At 35.9% G+C, this 18,582-nt stretch overlaps 1 protein-coding gene across 10 annotated transcripts in view; it reads left to right on the top strand.

The window, feature by feature from the left end:
- ROBO1 (roundabout guidance receptor 1) overlaps positions 1–18,582 on the top strand; it is a 1,129,831-nt gene that overhangs the window by 1,016,454 nt on the left and 94,795 nt on the right. For all 10 annotated transcript variants that reach the window (XM_019839543.3, XM_045036748.1, XM_045036754.1 and 7 more), the window contains 3 exons: positions 1,469–1,589; positions 1,942–2,080; positions 4,478–4,605. In XM_019839543.3, coding sequence (XP_019695102.3) covers positions 1,469–1,589; positions 1,942–2,080; positions 4,478–4,605 — 388 coding nt within the window. The remainder of the gene's footprint in view (positions 1–1,468; positions 1,590–1,941; positions 2,081–4,477; positions 4,606–18,582) is intronic.

The following is an 18,582-nucleotide window of genomic DNA, read 5'->3' as shown; positions in this document are numbered from 1 at the left end:
TCATTGAATAACAGGCTAGATTTTGTCTATACAAGTAGTTTGTATTCAACAAAAATCACCTGAGTGAGGCATTATTCTAGGTATGAGGGACAGAGTCATGAACAATGCAGAGAAAAGTCCCTGTGTTTTTTTGTAATGGTACCGAGAGAATCATGATTATTGTTTAAAAAAAAACGACTGAAAAAATATTAAGTTCTAAAGCCACAGAAATTAAAACTGCACTGTTAATATATGATTTGTCCTAATATAGAAAGACTTGGATGCAATGTCTAGTTTGGGTATCTGGATTGAAACTAAGCAATTAAAATACTGCAAAACAGTATGACCCCACCTTTGTAAATGAGTGGTTTCAATAAACTCCAAGTTTATGATTAAAACAAAAAATTATGTTTGAGTAGTCCTTTCCTGCCTTCTGTTTTGTATCTCTTAATCTTTCTCTTTCTCTTTCTTTCTTTCTTTCTTTCTTTCTTTCTTTCTTTCTTTCTTTCTTTTCTCCTTCCTTTTCTTCCTTTCTTTCTTTCTTTCTTTCTTTCTTTCTTTCTTTCTTTCTTTCTTTCTTTCTTTCTTTCTTCTTTCTTCAGTACACTGTACAGAATAACTGTGAGGTTGAGGTTAAAACCTGCATGAAGAAACATTCTAGAAGTTATCCCTGACAAAACCTTTCTAAGGTTCAGAGAATTAGAGATATTCATGGGTAATTGAACCCAACTCTCCACCAAAAGCATATTAAATTAAGTAAAGATAGTTCAATTTCCGCATCCCGCTCTTAATTCATGGTTAACTTCGGCCTATTTATTGTACTGGAAGTCTGCTTACATTTGTAATTAATTCTTCTTCAAATAATTAAATGTTCAAGAGTGTGTCCAAATGACTTTCCAGATGATTTATTGGGATCTGTTCAGTCTCTGCCTCCTAAGTCCCCAAGAAATTCCTTGGGCAGCAGAAACACATACATTATTTTTTTTTAGAACACGTCAGTTTCTGCGGTGTTTTGAATCTTTAAAGATATGTTCCTTTAAAACAACTCTAACAAATTAAGTAATTAGGATCATTTTTATTTCCACATCTTCTAGTACCAGAATATGCTTCCTTGAAATCAATTGTAGCTAATGTGTATTTACATATTAATTACACTCATATATGATGTTAAGAATTTCCTTTTTTTTTTCCTACTTGCTAACCAAATTACTCATAGAATTTTTCGGTTTTCATTTAACCAAATAACATGAAAGAACTTGGCCACTTGGGATAAACAAATTTCTTGTTATATGGAATGTAATAACTGTGTAAGAAGATGTAGGTAAGTAGACATGTTTTGCCCCTTTTCTACTGTACATTTGGTACACATTCTGCCTAAAGTTACTACCTATAAATATAGCAAATGCTGCACATCAGCTTTTTGATATCTGTCTTGTAAACATGGCTAAAGTCATGTTAATGGTATTCATGTACAACTTTTTTTTTTTAGATTCGAGGAGGAAAGCTCATGATCACTTACACCCGCAAAAGTGATGCTGGCAAATACGTTTGTGTTGGTACCAACATGGTTGGGGAACGGGAGAGTGAAGTGGCTGAGCTAACGGTTTTGGGTAAGTGAAATTTTATCTCATCTCCTCGCTGTACAGTAGATCTCTTGCCACTTTGCAGCATCTTTATACAGGGAGAAAGAAATGACCTTCTTTAGAAGGTAGACCAATATTTTGGGCGGGTGGGAGAGGAGAGAAGACACGAGTAAAGCAGCCTGAGATAAAGTCCCCAAGACACGGGAGGAAAAGGGGGAGAAAACCCTAAACCTAGGGAGGGGCTTCTAGAAGAAGGGGACTATGTGGAATAATTTTGTAAATAATATTTCAAATTATACACGTCTTCACTGAACATCTAAGATGGTTTTTTAGTTTGTTTCTCTTTATTTGATCTTGAGATGGCTTTTTCTAATTTTAGAGAGACCATCGTTTGTAAAGAGACCTAGTAACTTGGCGGTAACTGTGGACGACAGTGCGGAATTTAAATGTGAGGCCCGAGGTGACCCTGTGCCTACGGTACGATGGAGGAAAGATGATGGAGAACTGCCCAAATCCAGGTACTGATCAGAAGTTAGCGGGACAATTCATCCATTCAGAATTTCTGTGGTTCTCATCAGACCAGCACTTGCATATACACCATTAGACTAGTCTCTTCTAGACTTTTTGTTCAGGGGCCAGAAGCAGGAGAGTGTCATGCTTCCTCTGAGGGTTTCAACATAGTAACTGTAGATTCTTGACCCTGCCCTGCCCAGGGACCCCTTGTAAAATGTGATATTTTTTAAACAGGCTTCTCTTCTGTTCAGAGTACAATTAATAGTAATTTCTTGCACGGGAGTAGATAGGAAAGGGAAGGGAGGTACAACATTAAAGATACAGGTATGAACCAATTTAAAGAGCAAGAGTCTATTTTCTTAGCTACAACACTACCAGGGAATAGTAAAAGTCAGAGTGTCTTGATATCTGTCAAGTCTTTAAATTGGCTAAGAGCAGAGGTACACTTGCAGCCTTAGGGAATGAGACAGTGAAATGAAGCTTTCGGGTATTGTTTTTAAGCTGTCTGTTCATTCATTCAGCAAACATGTGTTGAGTCTTTACTAGGTTTTTGGGGTTACAGTGGCTTAGACATAGTTTCTGCCTTTCAGGAGCTCCCAAAGGAGATTTGTAAGGATAGATACAGAATAACATAGCAAACCCTTTGCCACCTAAAATGTAGACCGGTGGGAGTAGGAAATCAGGAGAGAATTCTCAAAGGAAGGTGACATGTAAGCAATGTCTTAAAAAATATGTCTAAATTTAAAAAGCAAGACCAAAGAGAAGAGTGTTCCAGGAAAAGAGACATTACAACACAGACTTAAATCTGAGAACGAACATCACACATTTTGAGGGGTAGAAAGTTTAGCATAACTAGTTCATAGGGCATGTAGCAAGAAGTTACGGGATATCAGGTTGGAGACACAGGGGCCAAATTATCAGGGGCTTTGTATCATCGACTGAAGAATTTTGAATCATATTGCATACACAGTGATGAATCAAAGGGATTAGAATGAACAGGATTCCTTTTTTTTTTAAAAGATTTTATTTTTGAGTAATCTCTACACACAACGTGTGTCTCCAACTTAATACCGAGATCAAGAATAACATGCTCTACTGACTGAGCCAGTCAGGTGCCCTGAACAGGATTACTTTTTAAAGAAAATAATATTTTAGTACTATGGGTGTTACATTAATACAGGGAAAATCTAGTGGCAGGGTCACCCTTGTTGTTTTTGTCCAGATAAGGGATATAGATTGCCTGAACTGGAACATGAGCTACAGACAGGGATCCATAGTGGACTGAAATTTCTTTTATTTTTTTAATTTTTTTTAATGCTTATTTATTTTTGAGAGAGACAGAGACAGAGTGTGAGTGGAGGAGGGGCAGAGAGAAAGGGAGACAGAATCTGGAACAGGCTCCAGGCTCCGAGCTGTCAGCACAGAGCCCGATGTGGGGCTCGAACTCACAAACCGTGAGATCGTGACCTGAGCCGTAGTTGGACTCTCAACCGACTGAGCCACCCAGGTGCCCCATGGATGGACTGAAATTTCTTAGACTAAACTGATGAATTGGATGATTTGTTAGATACAGAGCTGTTGAAGGAAGATATAGGTAGATTGTATTAGGATGAGTTGGTTTATATAATGGGGTAAGAAAAGAAACTTGTATTTAACATATGAAATATGAGATACCTGTGGGATACGACGACGAGCTATAAGTCAGTTGGGATTATGAATTTAGAGCTTCAGTGAAATAGGGATTAGGAATGTTTGTGCAGCTGATCAATATATAAAGTACAGTTGCTAATATAACTCATGATATTATGTAGAGTAAAAAGAGTATTGAAGTAAAACTTCAAGAGAAACCCGATATTGAGGGGGAGAGAAGATGAGTCATGGCAAATGTACTGTAGAATAAGAGCCTGGGTTCTGGTACCAACTCTACCACTAAACTAGTGGAGAACCGAAGACAGGTTACCTTACTTTCCTGTGCCTCCAGTTTCTCATCTGCAAAATGTAGATGATACTTTATAATACTTTACATAATTATTGTAAGAATTTTAAAAGATGAAACCTATAAAACAAAGTCTGACCTATAATAAGAATTTATTTAATAGTCACTGTCTGTTAATTTTAGTTTGGGGACAGCAGCTTGAGGAAACAAATGAATAAGTGCCAACTTTGCCCAAAATATTCTTTTAGAAAGTAGTTTAATTGTTTACCCAGCATAAATATGAAAACAGGTTCTTTCTATCTCCGTGCTTGCTTAGAGGAATGCCACATTCCACCTTTAGTTTTAAATTTTCTGAAGGGAACGTTGCATGTTGTTCATTTGATGCGTTAGATGGGTTATATTTCTAAATGAGGGGAATTTCAAGTAGAAGGTCACTTAACTGTGCTTTTTTGTGTTATGTCACTAGATATGAAATCAGAGATGATCATACCTTGAAAATTCGGAAGGTGATGGCTGGTGACATGGGGTCATATACTTGTGTTGCGGAAAATATGGTTGGAAAAGCGGAAGCATCAGCTACTCTGACTGTCCAAGGTAGGGTTTGGAGAAGCTTTTGTCGTGGTTGCTTTTTTATATCCTATGAAATATAATGTTGATATTAGAAGAAAATATGATCTATTTGAGTAGTCCACATTAAATATAGACTTCAAATGATGATATAAATATTTTATTTCAAACATAATTAAAAGAAGTTATCGTTTTGCCTATGGGAGCTCTGTAAGTGTTTGTGACAGGAAATTGAATTAAGTTGTTAAAATTACGGAGAGTATGTGCCTGAAATCTCTGGGTCTTCAAACACAGAGCCCTTCTAATCTTTTAATTAGATGACAGCTATCACCACGAAAACTTTTGTCTTTAAATGGAAACAAATCTACCATTCCTTCGGACCGCGCGCTTTCAAGGGTCTGTACAATTCTGAACCCAAAAATAAGAGAATTCTGTTTCCCTCTAAAATGTAAGATCCATCCACAGAGTAGGGACTTTTGCCACTTTCTTTTGTTCCTTCAGTCCTGTGACATAACATTCAGTAAATAGTCGTTGAATGAATGAATTGCACCTGCCCTTTGCTAATTCTGATAAAGATTTATTATTTGATGTTATTTGAACCCAAATGGATGCCACATTCGATGGCTACAAGTTTTGAACGCCGGACTCCCATCTTAAACTGCTGTGCAGAAATGGTTCTTTCACTTCCTTCGTATCTATTATCCAGATGTTTCTTATTTTCATGATCCCTGTTCTCCTTTCTTCATGATGCCATACCGATTATTTCTCACTGTGTCTCATCCGAGAACTCTCCCATTTTTTTTTTTCTTTTTAGGGACAAATTCTTTATTGCGGAATTTGAGAGACAATGACCTTTAAAACATACTTTGCTGGTGAATCCCTCCCCCTGTGTTTTGACTAGGGTATAGAGTAAACAGGGATTTGGGCCCTAAACCACAGCTTGTTTCTGGGTCTGACGTTAGCAACACTTGGAGTTGTCATCTTTTCTGAACACTGGCTCCTCTAAGGCTATTATGAAGAAAAAGGTGCCTTTTGAGGAGTGTTTCTGTTGTGGGCTTTCTATAAAAGAGTTTTGTGGGCTTTTTACAGTTAAAAAAAAGAAGAAAGAATATTTTCTGTCTGTAAAGCCATTATGTCCCACTTTGGGGTTTTTAGCTCAACCTCATAAAAACAAAAGGAAAGAAGGGAAAAGAAAAGATCAAGAACAAACATTGAATTTCTGAGGCCTAGACTACTTCTCTTTAATCTGAGTTAGACTTGAACTCCGTGTAAGACTAAAACTGTAAGAAAAGGAAACCCCTTTACGTTTAGAAAAAGCACAAATTTAAGAGATGTCAAATCCCAGTTCAAAAGCCCCCCAGAGGGAGTAAAAGGAGCCCAGGATAAGACAAGACATGAAAAGGTGTATCTCTCTTTAGACAGTGGTGACAGGGAGGTTGATTTGTCTATCACATTAGTCAAAGAGATATGTTTCACTTTATGTTTTAAAGTCTTTTACCTCAGGAGTCTGATGCTTTCATTAATAATAATACCATTTTCCTGTATGTAGAGTGGACATTGAAATCAAAATAGACTTTCTTCCTGCAATTTTATTAATTTTTTTTCTTCCTGTAATTTTAAACTAAGTCCAAAGCTAATTCAGCCTTAAGTTTTCCATATGTAATTCTTACTCCCTAAGCCTGAATTTCAATGGAAATTGGGTACAAATGATCAGATCCAGAAACTACTTTGGGAGTTTAGAATATTTTACTTCAATTGCATTGGGTTTTCTATAAACTTATGAAATATCTGTATAGTGCTGAGAAGGCATTCTTTTATTTAAATATTAAAATAAAATATGCATATTAACATCACTGTTAAAATATCTTTAACCATTCTAGAATAATATACATAAAATGCTAAAGAAAGTAACATGATTCCCAACTGCAGAAGATAACTAATCAAAAAAAACAGGAAACTTTTCAAAGGAAACTTGAGAAGTTGTACTTTTTTTTCTTCATTCGCGATTGAATACAGAAAAATACTACGTACTACAAGGGAAACTAATTTCAAATGAATCTAGTTGATAGCAGGAAACAATGATAATAAGAAATTCAGTAGTGTAGTTCTTGATTTCTATATTTTATTTGTGGTTCATTTTTAACAGGAACTATTGGAGTCAGCATGGGCTCAAAAATAATCTTCCTTTCCTTTACCCTCATACAATAAGTATTTAATTTTGGGAGGTGATGTTGGGCAACAAAACTTTGTTCTCCAGATAGAAGTTACTGGAAAAAAAAATTCTTAAATACGGGTGACCATTGGATTTCATCCCCAGTACAGATATGATTAGTTCTAACATTTAAAAAATAAACTTGACTTGGAATCACTTCTTTCTTTCCATTTTTTTTTCTTGAAATCCCAATTCTATTTTCTTGGAAATTCTACCTGTATATATTCTTTAAATATTATTTCTAAGAATTATCCTGTTTTTTGTACTAGTATAGTCTTCATAGTGGTTAGCATCGTACTGGACATATAGGAGGTGTATTATCTAATAAATACTTGTTCCAATTTGAAATATGAATATGGACTTCAACCTTCTGCTTGAGTGGTAAAAATATCATAAGGGCATCCTATGGTAAATTCAGAAAGCTACCAGTGGCTTTGATTCTGAATGCTAACAGTTAGGTTCTGTTGGATCAAATTTGAAGATACGGCCATCTAACAATGGCTGCCTAGTAGACTGTGTTTGAAAGGGACTAGAGCTAAACCTAGGACTAGGCAGAGTGTCCTAAACTTATCTGAAGTTTGTTATCTGAGCTTACTTACAAATCTATACTTACTGAATCTTATTAAATACACCACCTGTCTGGAATGCCCTTGGAGAACCTAATTCAAGAAATCTGTGTCTGAACACAGAAAGTTGTTATTTTATTTTATTTTATTTTTTGGTTTGTTTTTGAAAGTAAGCTCCATGCCCAACCTGGGGCTTTAAGTAATGACCCCATGATCAAGAGTTGCATGCTCTACCAACTGTTTTGGCCAAGTGCCCCTTTATTTTTATTTTAAACAAGCAAGTTCATGAATCCCTGGAATAAAGACATACTTGAACTGAAAAAAAAATTAAAGGACTTTAAAATTTTTCTTTAGAGTTTGGGTATTATCAGGGCTGGAAGAAATGTATTACAAAAAATTGTGTAGCTAAGAGCATAGACATTAGAGTCAGAATTTAGCAGTTTCTATCATTTACTAACTGTGCGACCTAGAAAAGGTGATTTAAACTTCTTGAACCTCAGTTGCCCCGTGTATAAAATGGGTATGGTAATACCAACCTCAGAGCCTTTATAAGGATTAAATTATATATAAAATTATTTAAAATATTGTCTTACAAAGTATATGTTTTGTAACTAAGAAGCATATTAATATTAGTTCATATCAATTCATATTGATAGCTTTATTGCTTATTTTAATAATTATTGGTTATTTAGTACTGTTCAGATAATTCTAGACAGATAGGGTTTTTCTTTTTCTGCTATTGTAATTGAGAAATTGAACTAATATAGTCATGATAATTTGTGATGTAAAATTATTCAAAACTCTTCTCAAATATAAAGTATTACATTTTCATTATGAAACAAAATTTATTGGCCTTTTTGGTAAGTGGGTTTTGTGTGTGTGTGTGTGTGTGCCATCAAAGCTCTGGTGCTAGATTTACATTGAACTTTTGCAAAATAATTAGATAAATTAATGAAAATAATGACCATTAGGCAATAGAAATCATCAAAAAGATTACATTTTATGTTCGATGGATTTGTTGTTTTGTTATGTTTTCCAATCATTTGGATTCTCAGCACCTCAGATTACCTTTGCTTAAAATAGGGTGTTTCCTGGTAATTCTTTCCAAGACCTGGTCATATTCTGAAAAACTACTTATTCTTCTTTATGACCACCTGGAAGCTTCAATTAATCAATCAACCCATGAAGAAACTATGAGGTCACACCCTGTTATTAGCAAGTAACAGCACCCCTAAGACCTATACCACATACATATCTTAATGTGACATTGGATGGATTACTTCTTCTGGAGCAGGCAAACACCAAGTTATCGAGCCAAATCAAAATATTGATTATAACATAGCAGATTTTATTTTACTCTTGAAATAGGCAAATATAATAAAATTTGTCAATATTAAGAGGTTTTCGGGGTCCCTGGGTGGCTCAGTCAGTTGAGCATCCGACTCTTGATTTTGGCTCATGATCTCACGGTTTGTGTGTTGGAGCCCTGTGTCAGACTATGCTGGCACTGCAGAGCCTTCTTGAGGTTCTCTCTCCCTCTCTCTCTGCCCCTCCCTGCTCTCTCTCTCAAAATAAATAAATAAACTTTTAAAAAATTTAAAAAAAGAAGTTTTCAGTTAAAAATATGTGCAGCCTGGGCTCCATAAATATTTAGGCAGTTCTTCAAAAAGAATATCCAGATTCCTTTAACTTGCATGTCAGTTTTGGTATATCATTGAAACTGATTGTCAGAATGAAACGCAAAGACTGCAGTAATTTGATTTTCTTGAAAAATAATTAATGTCTATTATATAACCAATAAAAATGGTGAAATAACACTGTTTGGAATGATTACAACAGAAAAGTGTTTCCGCTTAACTCCCAGTTAACCAGAAAATTCAGTTAGCGTAATATTCCCTTATTCAGTGGAATCATTTGTTTTGTTATCTATAAATTTAAACTAACATCAATGTTGTTATATTTATACTTAATGTGTGTCTGCCCCTACTTTCCTTCCATGTGTATAATGTCTCCACACCTCCTCAAGAATTCTCTTTGTGAACCTAAAATACACACAAAACATCAGGCATCTTTTTAATGTCATCTCAGTTTTGATCGATTGCATTGTTATATTTGCACTTTAATGTCTCAATTTGACAAGTGTCAGGATTGTAGGCTTTGTCTTGGTAGGAACGAATTCTCTTCTGAACTTGTGTTTTATATTGTATGATGACCCCATCTTTGAAGGCAAAAGATATATACTGTGGTATTAATAACCATTTCATAGGTTGTAACATACCTATAAAATATAAAATCTAACCAGAACAAAATAGATGCATAGAGGCTCCCTGCCAGGTTTTTAAACAGTGTGCCATTGAAAGAGCTAAAATTTATGCCTCTGCTTGGTGTTCTGAGAATGGTCACAGGTTTGTTTCATATTATTTTACTATCGTAATCTAAACCTATTTATTAGGCCTCTGTTAGATGTTTGCCAGGTGGACCCTGAAGTTCTTGAAATCACATGATAGCTAAGTTTTATTTTTTACTGGCTTTTATTTGTGAACCAATTCATGGTTAATTTAAAAAGTGAGTCCCCGCCCTCCCCCTCTCCCTCCCCCGCAACATACATTCACTTTGGTTGAAGTTAGCCTTTGGGAAAAGCATGGTGAATACAGCTTCAATGCACTAAATGAAAAATAAAGGAAGAAAAATAATTTTACTTACTACAGGATTAATAACAAGCCCTTTGAAATGAGTAATTATATGTTTATGAAGACAATCATGTTGATAACTTTTTAAATAATTCCATTTTTGAGGAGTGCTCTCCCGAGGGAAAGGTAGAGGATGAGGCCACACAGTTTAGTTTAAACTCCGCATTTCTCCCATATCCAAGTCTGTGCTCTGCCTCTAAGAGTCTGTCTGATTCTTTGCTTCAGTGATATTCATTGCTTAAACAAGGCAAACTTGAGGGCATTATCAATCTTTCCACTCCCTTTGCAACTTTATAGATAAAGCAGCTATTATTACTGTCACAATTTTATTTCCAAAGTGAATTTGTGACTCTGTCACCAGAATGATCATGTTCCCATCACTGTGTCTGTCACAGGAAACCAGACTGAAAACAGACTTCCATACCCCAGCCATTCTCCAAGCAATCACATTTTATCTTTGCTGAGTTGAACCATTAAGAAAATCTAATCCCACTTTTGTTTGTCTGTCTTACAATAGGAACTAAAAAAGACACTTAGCCCCCTCTTTTCCCTTAGCCCTGAGTGCTGGGCCAGTCCGACACAGGAAGCTGGACATTTAGATCTTACTTCACACCTCACTGCACTCCTCTGCAGACCGCTCACAGGGACCAGTTATTCTTTGAAGCTCAAGAAACAGTTGCTTTTCTGCCCTTTCAGCAGCAGCTCTGTTAAAAGAAAAGGCAGATGCCAAACATCTCTAAACCAGGTGATGCTCTGCTCCCAGACGAGTGGGATTTCTGTGAAATCCCAGCTCTTTTCTGATAAGTGCTTGTCCGTTTTTCTTCCTTTGGTGTGAAATGACTCCATTCTCTCAATTTCGTCACCTGTTTTATTTTTTTAGTGATAATATATGGTACCATGAATGACATTGCTGTCTCTTTAAATTTATTGTTGGCGCACAGTAGGAATATTCAAATGAATCATCAAAAAGATGTGCGTTCAATTCCATTCTGAAGAATTGTTAGTTGTCTGGTGCTTCCCATAAGTATTTATGCCTACTATGCAATGAAGGAAGAGAGTGCTTCCTCATTAGGATTGATTAGCCACTGACAGATTCTGGAAGGCTGAGCCTTAAAGTCTGAGATTGACATGAGACCAGGGAGACACAAAGGCAGGAAAAAAAAAGACCCACACTGTCTTTTGGCCGACTTAATTGCTGCTAATGGGATGTTTCCTAGAGCTTCTTCTCTCCTTGCTGCTGGTGAACCACATGCTTCAAACAAGCAGCTTTGCTGAAATATCTCGGGCGCTACAGTTTATGATTGACCCTTACTTAGTGCCCCAATGAACTAGGAATTGAAGAGCAGTTATAATTTTCAGTAAAACAAGAAGCAGCTGTCAGAGGCTTGTCTAAGCTTTCAGATTTCTACTAACCCAGAGTGTGAGTATTAATTCACAGGAAATAATAGTGATGCAGTGAAAATGGGAGCAGAGAAGGAGGCAGAAAGTGAATTCTGTCCTGTTTGCATCAGTGGAGGCCAGGACAGCCGGCAGCTACATGCCAGTAGATAGCTAGCTCAGGGGCTGGGTCGGGGTCATGCTTGACTCACACACTTCTCCCATGTCAGTGGTCACAAAATCCTACTTGTTTTTGCCTTTTAAATACTTCTTAACCCTCCCACCACCCCTCTCACCTTCACATCACTATTTTCATTCAGGCCTTTGTCGTCTGTTAATTTCTAATCAGTTTCCTCGCCTCCATCTTGCCCAATGGAACCCATTCTCCAAACAACAGGTTCATCCATCTAGAACACAAATCTGAACATTGTCATGATTCCATCTCTCCAGGGTAAGACCCAAGATACTTAATAGTGCTCCTCTTGGCCACTCAGTCCCCTCTCACTACTCCCTTCAGTGAAGGAGCACTCCATTATTTACTTTTTTTTTTCCATGCACTACCACCATGTGGCTTACCTCCGGGCTTTTATGTTGGTCCCTTGGTCTAAAATGCCCTATCCTCTACCTGCCCTGTCTTCTACTTGCTAATTACTCCTTCCTTAGATTCAGCTCAGGTAAGCATCCTCAAGGAAGCATGATACACAGGCCTCACCCATGAGCAGGTCAGGGATCCCCCCTTTGATGTACCTGCTGGGTGCTGTTTGCTGCCCTTGCTGCATTTCAGTGTTTGCCCCACATGACTCTGAGTTCCCTAGAGGAACACTGTGTTCACTTTGTCTTCTCAGTCTTCGGGGCATCCTTGGTGCTCATATCACATCTTCTGTATGGGTTAATCAAGGGAAAGTCATTCAGTTTGTCTGAGTTTCAGTGTTCTCTTTTGTTGAAAAAAATATATATACATATAATGTAAACATCAGTGAACTGATAGCAGATAAAATAATAATTAACAAAATGTTTCTATGCTCATAAAAGTGATTTGAGTATTATGAAGTGCTTATGGAAGAGCAATTGTTATGACTACTTTTCTCATCAGCTCCTTCCAAAACAATTAAAAATCCATCAGATTCTCGGTAGTATTTATTTTTTCCATAGAGATTTGAGTATTTTGGTAGCTGATTAATGTAGAGTTTGGTGGGCATTTTCTTTTTCTGCAAAGATAATTTTCAGTGGCTCCTTAGGATTGAGATCTATATTTGAAAATTAATTCTTAATATTTCTTTGGACAGTCTTTTAAGGTGACATCTTTTTTTTTTCCCTGCTACTGTTAGGAAGCATTCTGTAGAGTAGAATTGCAGTCTTGAGGTGCCTGGGTGGCTCAGTCAGTTAAGCATCTGGCTTCGGCTGGGGTCATGATCTCACGGTTTGTGAATTTGAGCCCCGCATCGGGTTCTGTGGTGATAGTTCAGAGCCTGGAGCCTGCTTCGGATTCTGTGTCTCCCTCCTTCTCTGCCCCTCCCTGGCTTGCTCTCTGTCTCTCTCCCTCAAAAATAAATAAACATTTAAAAAAAAAAGAATTTCACAGTGTTTTCCTATTAGTAAAATAGTGGTAAAATATCTACCTCATAGGATTGCTGTGGGTGATTCAGTGAGCTAATAGATATGAAATGCTTAGCACATTGTGTGAACCATTTAGATACTCAATGAAACTAGGTGATATGAAGGATGACGATTAGGGGGTGCTCACTTCAGTGATCTGTCTTCATGTGTCAGAATAAAAAATTCATATGTCTTCAGTGCTCTTAGCTGCCTATCCCTAGCTGTATAAAGAGAGTTAAGGTCTGAGTCACATGTGTGTCTCCTAAAATATTTTACATAGGCACACAATAAACACTTTTCAATAAACAAGGTTTCTATAATTGTGGTTTAAAATGTTAATTTTTATTCTAGTTTCTTCAGGCATCAATGGATAAGTGAAGTATAATACAAAAAAATCTGCATTTAGTTAAAAATACTTTTTTGTATTAATTATGTGTATTTGGTTAGTGTTTGCAACCCAAATAATAAGTTTGGCCTTTCTGATTAAACAGATCCATAATTTACATGATACCCTTTGATCTTTAAACATAATTATTATCAATCCTGGTATATTTAATGCTGCTAAATTTCCTGATAGAATGCATGTTATTGAAAACCTTCATAAATATAGTCTATATATTGGAACAATTAACTGGAGATTTAAAAAAAAAATGGATAGATGGTCTCCACTAAAAGCTTCCATATAACTTAGAACTTTGATAGTCTTGAAAATAGATCAGAAGGCATAATCCATTAAAAGAAATGTGTATTTGCATGTGTCTGTGCATTTCACCATTTTCTCAGATGTACAGCACAGCTTTGAAGATAACCCAACCACATTGTGTTAATCTCACACATTGTAACATACTGTGTGTATGTGACATTTTTTTAATAGACCACTAGATAATTATTTCAGAATGTAAAATTAAAATGTAGGTAAAATTAAAACAATATAGCTTACTGTGGATTTTACTGCCAGTAGTAGGGGATAAACTTTAATAAACTTAAAAAACAAACTCTCTGGGGAAAAAAAAAGCCTATTTTGTAAATTTGTAGTTTCCTTAAATAGGGTTCACTATGTTTAGCTTTCTATCAGCATATGAGATCTTTCTGTAAGAGTCATATGACTTTTTAGAGCTTGTATGATATCTAGGCATAAAAGAAGTAATGAGAGAAAAACTGGGCCCTTCAGTCCTAAATTTCCTTTCTTTGATGTAGACTTCATTTAAATCATTTGTTGGAACAGTTTGCTTAAATTGCTGATTTCAGAAAAGCCGGCAGCATAATAGTACATTGTTTCTGACCATTAACGTGGTTATTTGAGTCAAAGCCAAAACTAATAGTGTCAAGGGGCCTTTTTTAGGTTCAAGTTAGGTTTACGATAATCCAAGATCCTGGTTAAGGACTGTGAGTTCATCAACATTTTGATGAAACACATATTCTAAGACCCCCAAAGCTTTACTTGATGACTTTGAGAACCTTGATATGTGTGTGACATGTTTGCCAGACTCTAACAAGGTATAGCAGACTGGTTCTTTGGGGAACAATTCTTCATGTCATATGGCAATAATCCATAAAGGTCCGGTAAAATCAGTGGTGCTGTAGGAAACAGTACTTTAGAGCATGGGGGACATTTTATGTGTATATATTGTGTATATAAACAAAACATACATGCACATCACCATGTTGTATTTACTTACCATCTCCTGTACGTAAGTATTGCTACTTTTAATGCTTAAGCCAAAAGCCTTACTCAAAATACCTCCCTTATAGGACTTGTCATGGCATTTTTGTCGTTTTTTTGTTGTTGTTGTCATTTGTTTTGTAGTTAAAATACTGATTTAAAAAAACCCATAGAAGATTTGAGGAGCTGATGAGAAAAAGAGATTTGCGATTATAAAAAGCAATCCCAAGAAAGACAATGTGTGAGTGGAGACTTTTAAAGAATGAGTATTGCCAGCTGAGCTCTTTGTGAACCGGCTGAAAGTAAAATGCCATCAGCCAAGAGGTTTAATGAAGTCCCACTACAGAATTTAACAAGAGAGTGATTTGTGAGAATACCTCCCTCGCCTAGCTGTCTGATCCACTGGCGTAAATAGGACGCCAAGCTGTACTCCTGCTGGTTTTTTTCTACTGTTGGATTTGATTGAGACCCAGCAGCATTATGGCCTATGATTCCTTTCCTTTTTTTTTTTTTTTTTTTTGTAGGAAGGATAAAGTAAAGAACTTCTTGTGTTCTCATAGCCTTTCAGAAACAGCCATTTTAACCCTAATGACTGTTGAAGATGTGACATTCTTTTAGATTTCTTTCATTTACTCATGAAGGTTTTGGGTTGCTTTCAGTTATTTCAAACAAACTGGTATAAAATCTTAAACATTAACCCAAAGGAAAAGCATTCTCCACATGGCCTTCCTACCGAGAATTGGAAACACTCTCTTAATGTGTGTGCCAAGCGAGTATTTGAAGAAATAAGTACAGCAGTCAGGTTCAAGAAATAATTGATACATAAGATGATTCTGTGACAAATAATGACACAGCACCATACTAGTAAATAGCACATCTTGGGCCTTCCATTATCTTTGGAGCTTTTCTGTGATTTATCCATCTACATAATAGTTGGTGAGGTTTTCTTTTCACCCAGCTATATAGATAGATATAAAACTTAGCGACTGTCTTTAGGAACCTACATTCTGAAATAATGGCATCAATTTGGAAATATGTAATAGAGTTTTGTGAATCTATACCATCTGAATTACTCACTCTGAGAATGAAATTTAGAGAAATAAATTACTTTTTTTTGCTCTAGTCATTGATGGATAGCTCATTTTAAAACATTCATTGCTAATAATCTCACATAACTTTAAGACATGGAATTATTTTGTGATATTGTATTTTGTGTATCATTTAATGTTAATTAATTGTGAGGCAACTCATATTGATATAGTCTATTCTATCTAGAATTATTAGGACATAAAGTGAGATAATTCTCATTTAAATTTTTTTTTAAGTTTATTTATTTATTTTTTTTAGAGAGAGAGAGACGGACTGCAAGTGGGGGAGGGGTAGAGAGGGAAGGAGACAGAATCAGAAGCAGGCTCTAGGCTCTGAGCTGTCAGCACAGAGCCTGACATGGGGCTTGAACCCACGAACTGTAAGATCATGACCTGAGCCAAAGTTGGGCATTTAACCAACTGAACCACCCAGGCGCCCCCAAGATAATTCTTGTTTAAAAGAGAATAATCAAGGGTGCCTGACTGGCTCAGTTGGTGGAGTGTGGGACTCTTGATTTCAGAGTTGTGAGTTTGAGCTCTGTTGGGTATAGAGGTTATTTAAAAAAAAATCCTTTCAAAAATCATGAAGAGAATAATTGTAGACTATTTGACATTCAGGGCACCATTTTTTTTTTTTTTAATGATGAACCCGGGGATGCGTGGGTGGCTTAGTCAGTTAAGCATCTGACTCTTGATTCCACCTCAGGTCTTGATCTCAGTGTTTGTAAGATCGAGCGCCGCATCTGGTTCAGTGGTGACAGCACTAAGCCTGCTTGGGATTCTCTCTGTCTCTCTCTGCCCCTCCCCCACTCACATTCTCTCTCTCTCTCTCTCTCTCTCTCTCTCTCTCTCTCAAAATAAAGAAATATACCTTAAAAATATAAAATGATGAACCCAGTGATAAATTAAATATGCAAGATAATTGAAAATTTGACTTTTTTTGCATTCCTGTGTACTAGTTTTTTATTTGCTATCATTTTAAATATTTTATGGGTAGACACCATGTAAATTATGCTAACAGTATACGTTCTTGTAGATTCACAAATCATTTTAGCATATTCCAAACATCAGGGTCATCATTAGAATCATTGCAATTTACAATTATGCAGCAGCTGGTGTCCTTTAAATGTTATTTCAGTAATTTGAAAATATAATATGCTTCTTTTTGTTTTATTGTTTCTAAAGATTTGTATAAATAGGAAGTTACTACTTTACAATATCATGCCTGCCTGGAGTTTGCAAAACTGATTAAAATACCATGAGCACTTTAACTTGCTTTTAAACTATTATTCTCAGGACTTGATAAATAATGTGCCAGTGTAAACACACCTGTAGAAAATACTAAAATAGGTATAAGACAAAATACAGCTGAGTAATTGCTTTATAACAGATTGATGAGGGTGGGAAAATCCATAAATGGTTGTTAAAGTTAGCTTTAGCTTTAGGGCATTTATTTTGTGTGGTCAATGTTGTTAGGAGAGAACTTAAAGCATTGCACAATTGAAACTGATAGATATGGCCATTTTACAAAAGTGCTTTTAAAGGTAACTTTGTGGATGGTGGAACAGGTATTTCTGTATTCTTATAGGTCATTAGTAAAGAGATAAAGTGTCCTCTTGTGTTTTCCTTATGCTTTCTATTCCCCCCAAATATACTAATTGAAAATAAGTAATTTTGGCCTGATTTAAGTTTCTTGGCAATAAATGTTAAGTTATAAACTTACTGGGCTAGGTTGAGGAGATTTTGAGTGTTAAACATGGATGGGGACTTAAGGCCTTATTTACTTTGGCTCTGTGTTACAGATGAGGAAACTGAAGTCAGAGATGTCTCTGTCATATAGCAAACTGTGACTGTGTCATTTGATACTTGACTACATACATTTGGCATTTACAGTGGTTGTCCTAAAAGGGTGCATTCACATCACTTTTCAGAAATGAAATTGGCTGTTTTGACATTGTTTTTCTTTTTTTCTAAAGATTTTATTTATTATCTATTTTTTTTATTTTTGGAGCTCAAACTCACAACCCCAAGATCCAGAGTTGCATGCTGCACTGACTGAGCCCGCCTTGACCTTGATTTTCTATGAGAATATAAAATATAACATGGTTTATTTCCCCCTCATAACCTTCTTACATATGTGAAACCTGCTCACATCTGAGAAGAATAGTTCTATATCTATGTTAATTTTATGTATTAATGCATGAATCATGTATTTAAATAATTTTGAATTAGAGTATAATCAACAGAAGACATAGCAGTTTCAAGTATATTCCAAAATGATTTGGTATTTCTGTATATTGCAAAATGATGACCATGAGAAATCTAGTAAATATTTGTCACCATACAAAATGGTGTATGTTTATTATTATTATTATTAATACATGGTATTTGTTTTCTTGTAATGAGGACTTTCAAGATTTATTCTCTTAGCAACTTTTAAGTACAGTATTATTAACTGTGATTGCTGTGTTGTACTTTATATCCCTAGGTCTTATTTATATGGAAAATTGTACCTTTGACCCCATTCACTCTTTTCTCCTACCTCTTACCCCTGCCGCAAGCAACCACTAATCTGTTTTCTCTGTGCTGTGAGCTTGGTATTTTTTTGTTGTGTGTTTGTTTTAAATTCCACATATAAGTAAGATCATACAGTATTTGTCTACCTCTCATCCGACTTATTTCACTTACCATATGCCCTCAGTGTTCATCCATGTTGCCTCAAATGACAGAATTTCCTTGCTTTTTTATGGCCGAATAACACTCCATTGTATTTATACCACATTTATTTATCCATTCATCCAGTGTTGGTCAC

Source organism: Felis catus, chromosome C2 (assembly GCF_018350175.1).
Source record: "Felis catus isolate Fca126 chromosome C2, F.catus_Fca126_mat1.0, whole genome shotgun sequence".
Classification (NCBI taxonomy): Eukaryota; Metazoa; Chordata; class Mammalia; order Carnivora; family Felidae; genus Felis; species Felis catus.
This window is presented reverse-complemented; position numbering and strand designations above follow the sequence as displayed.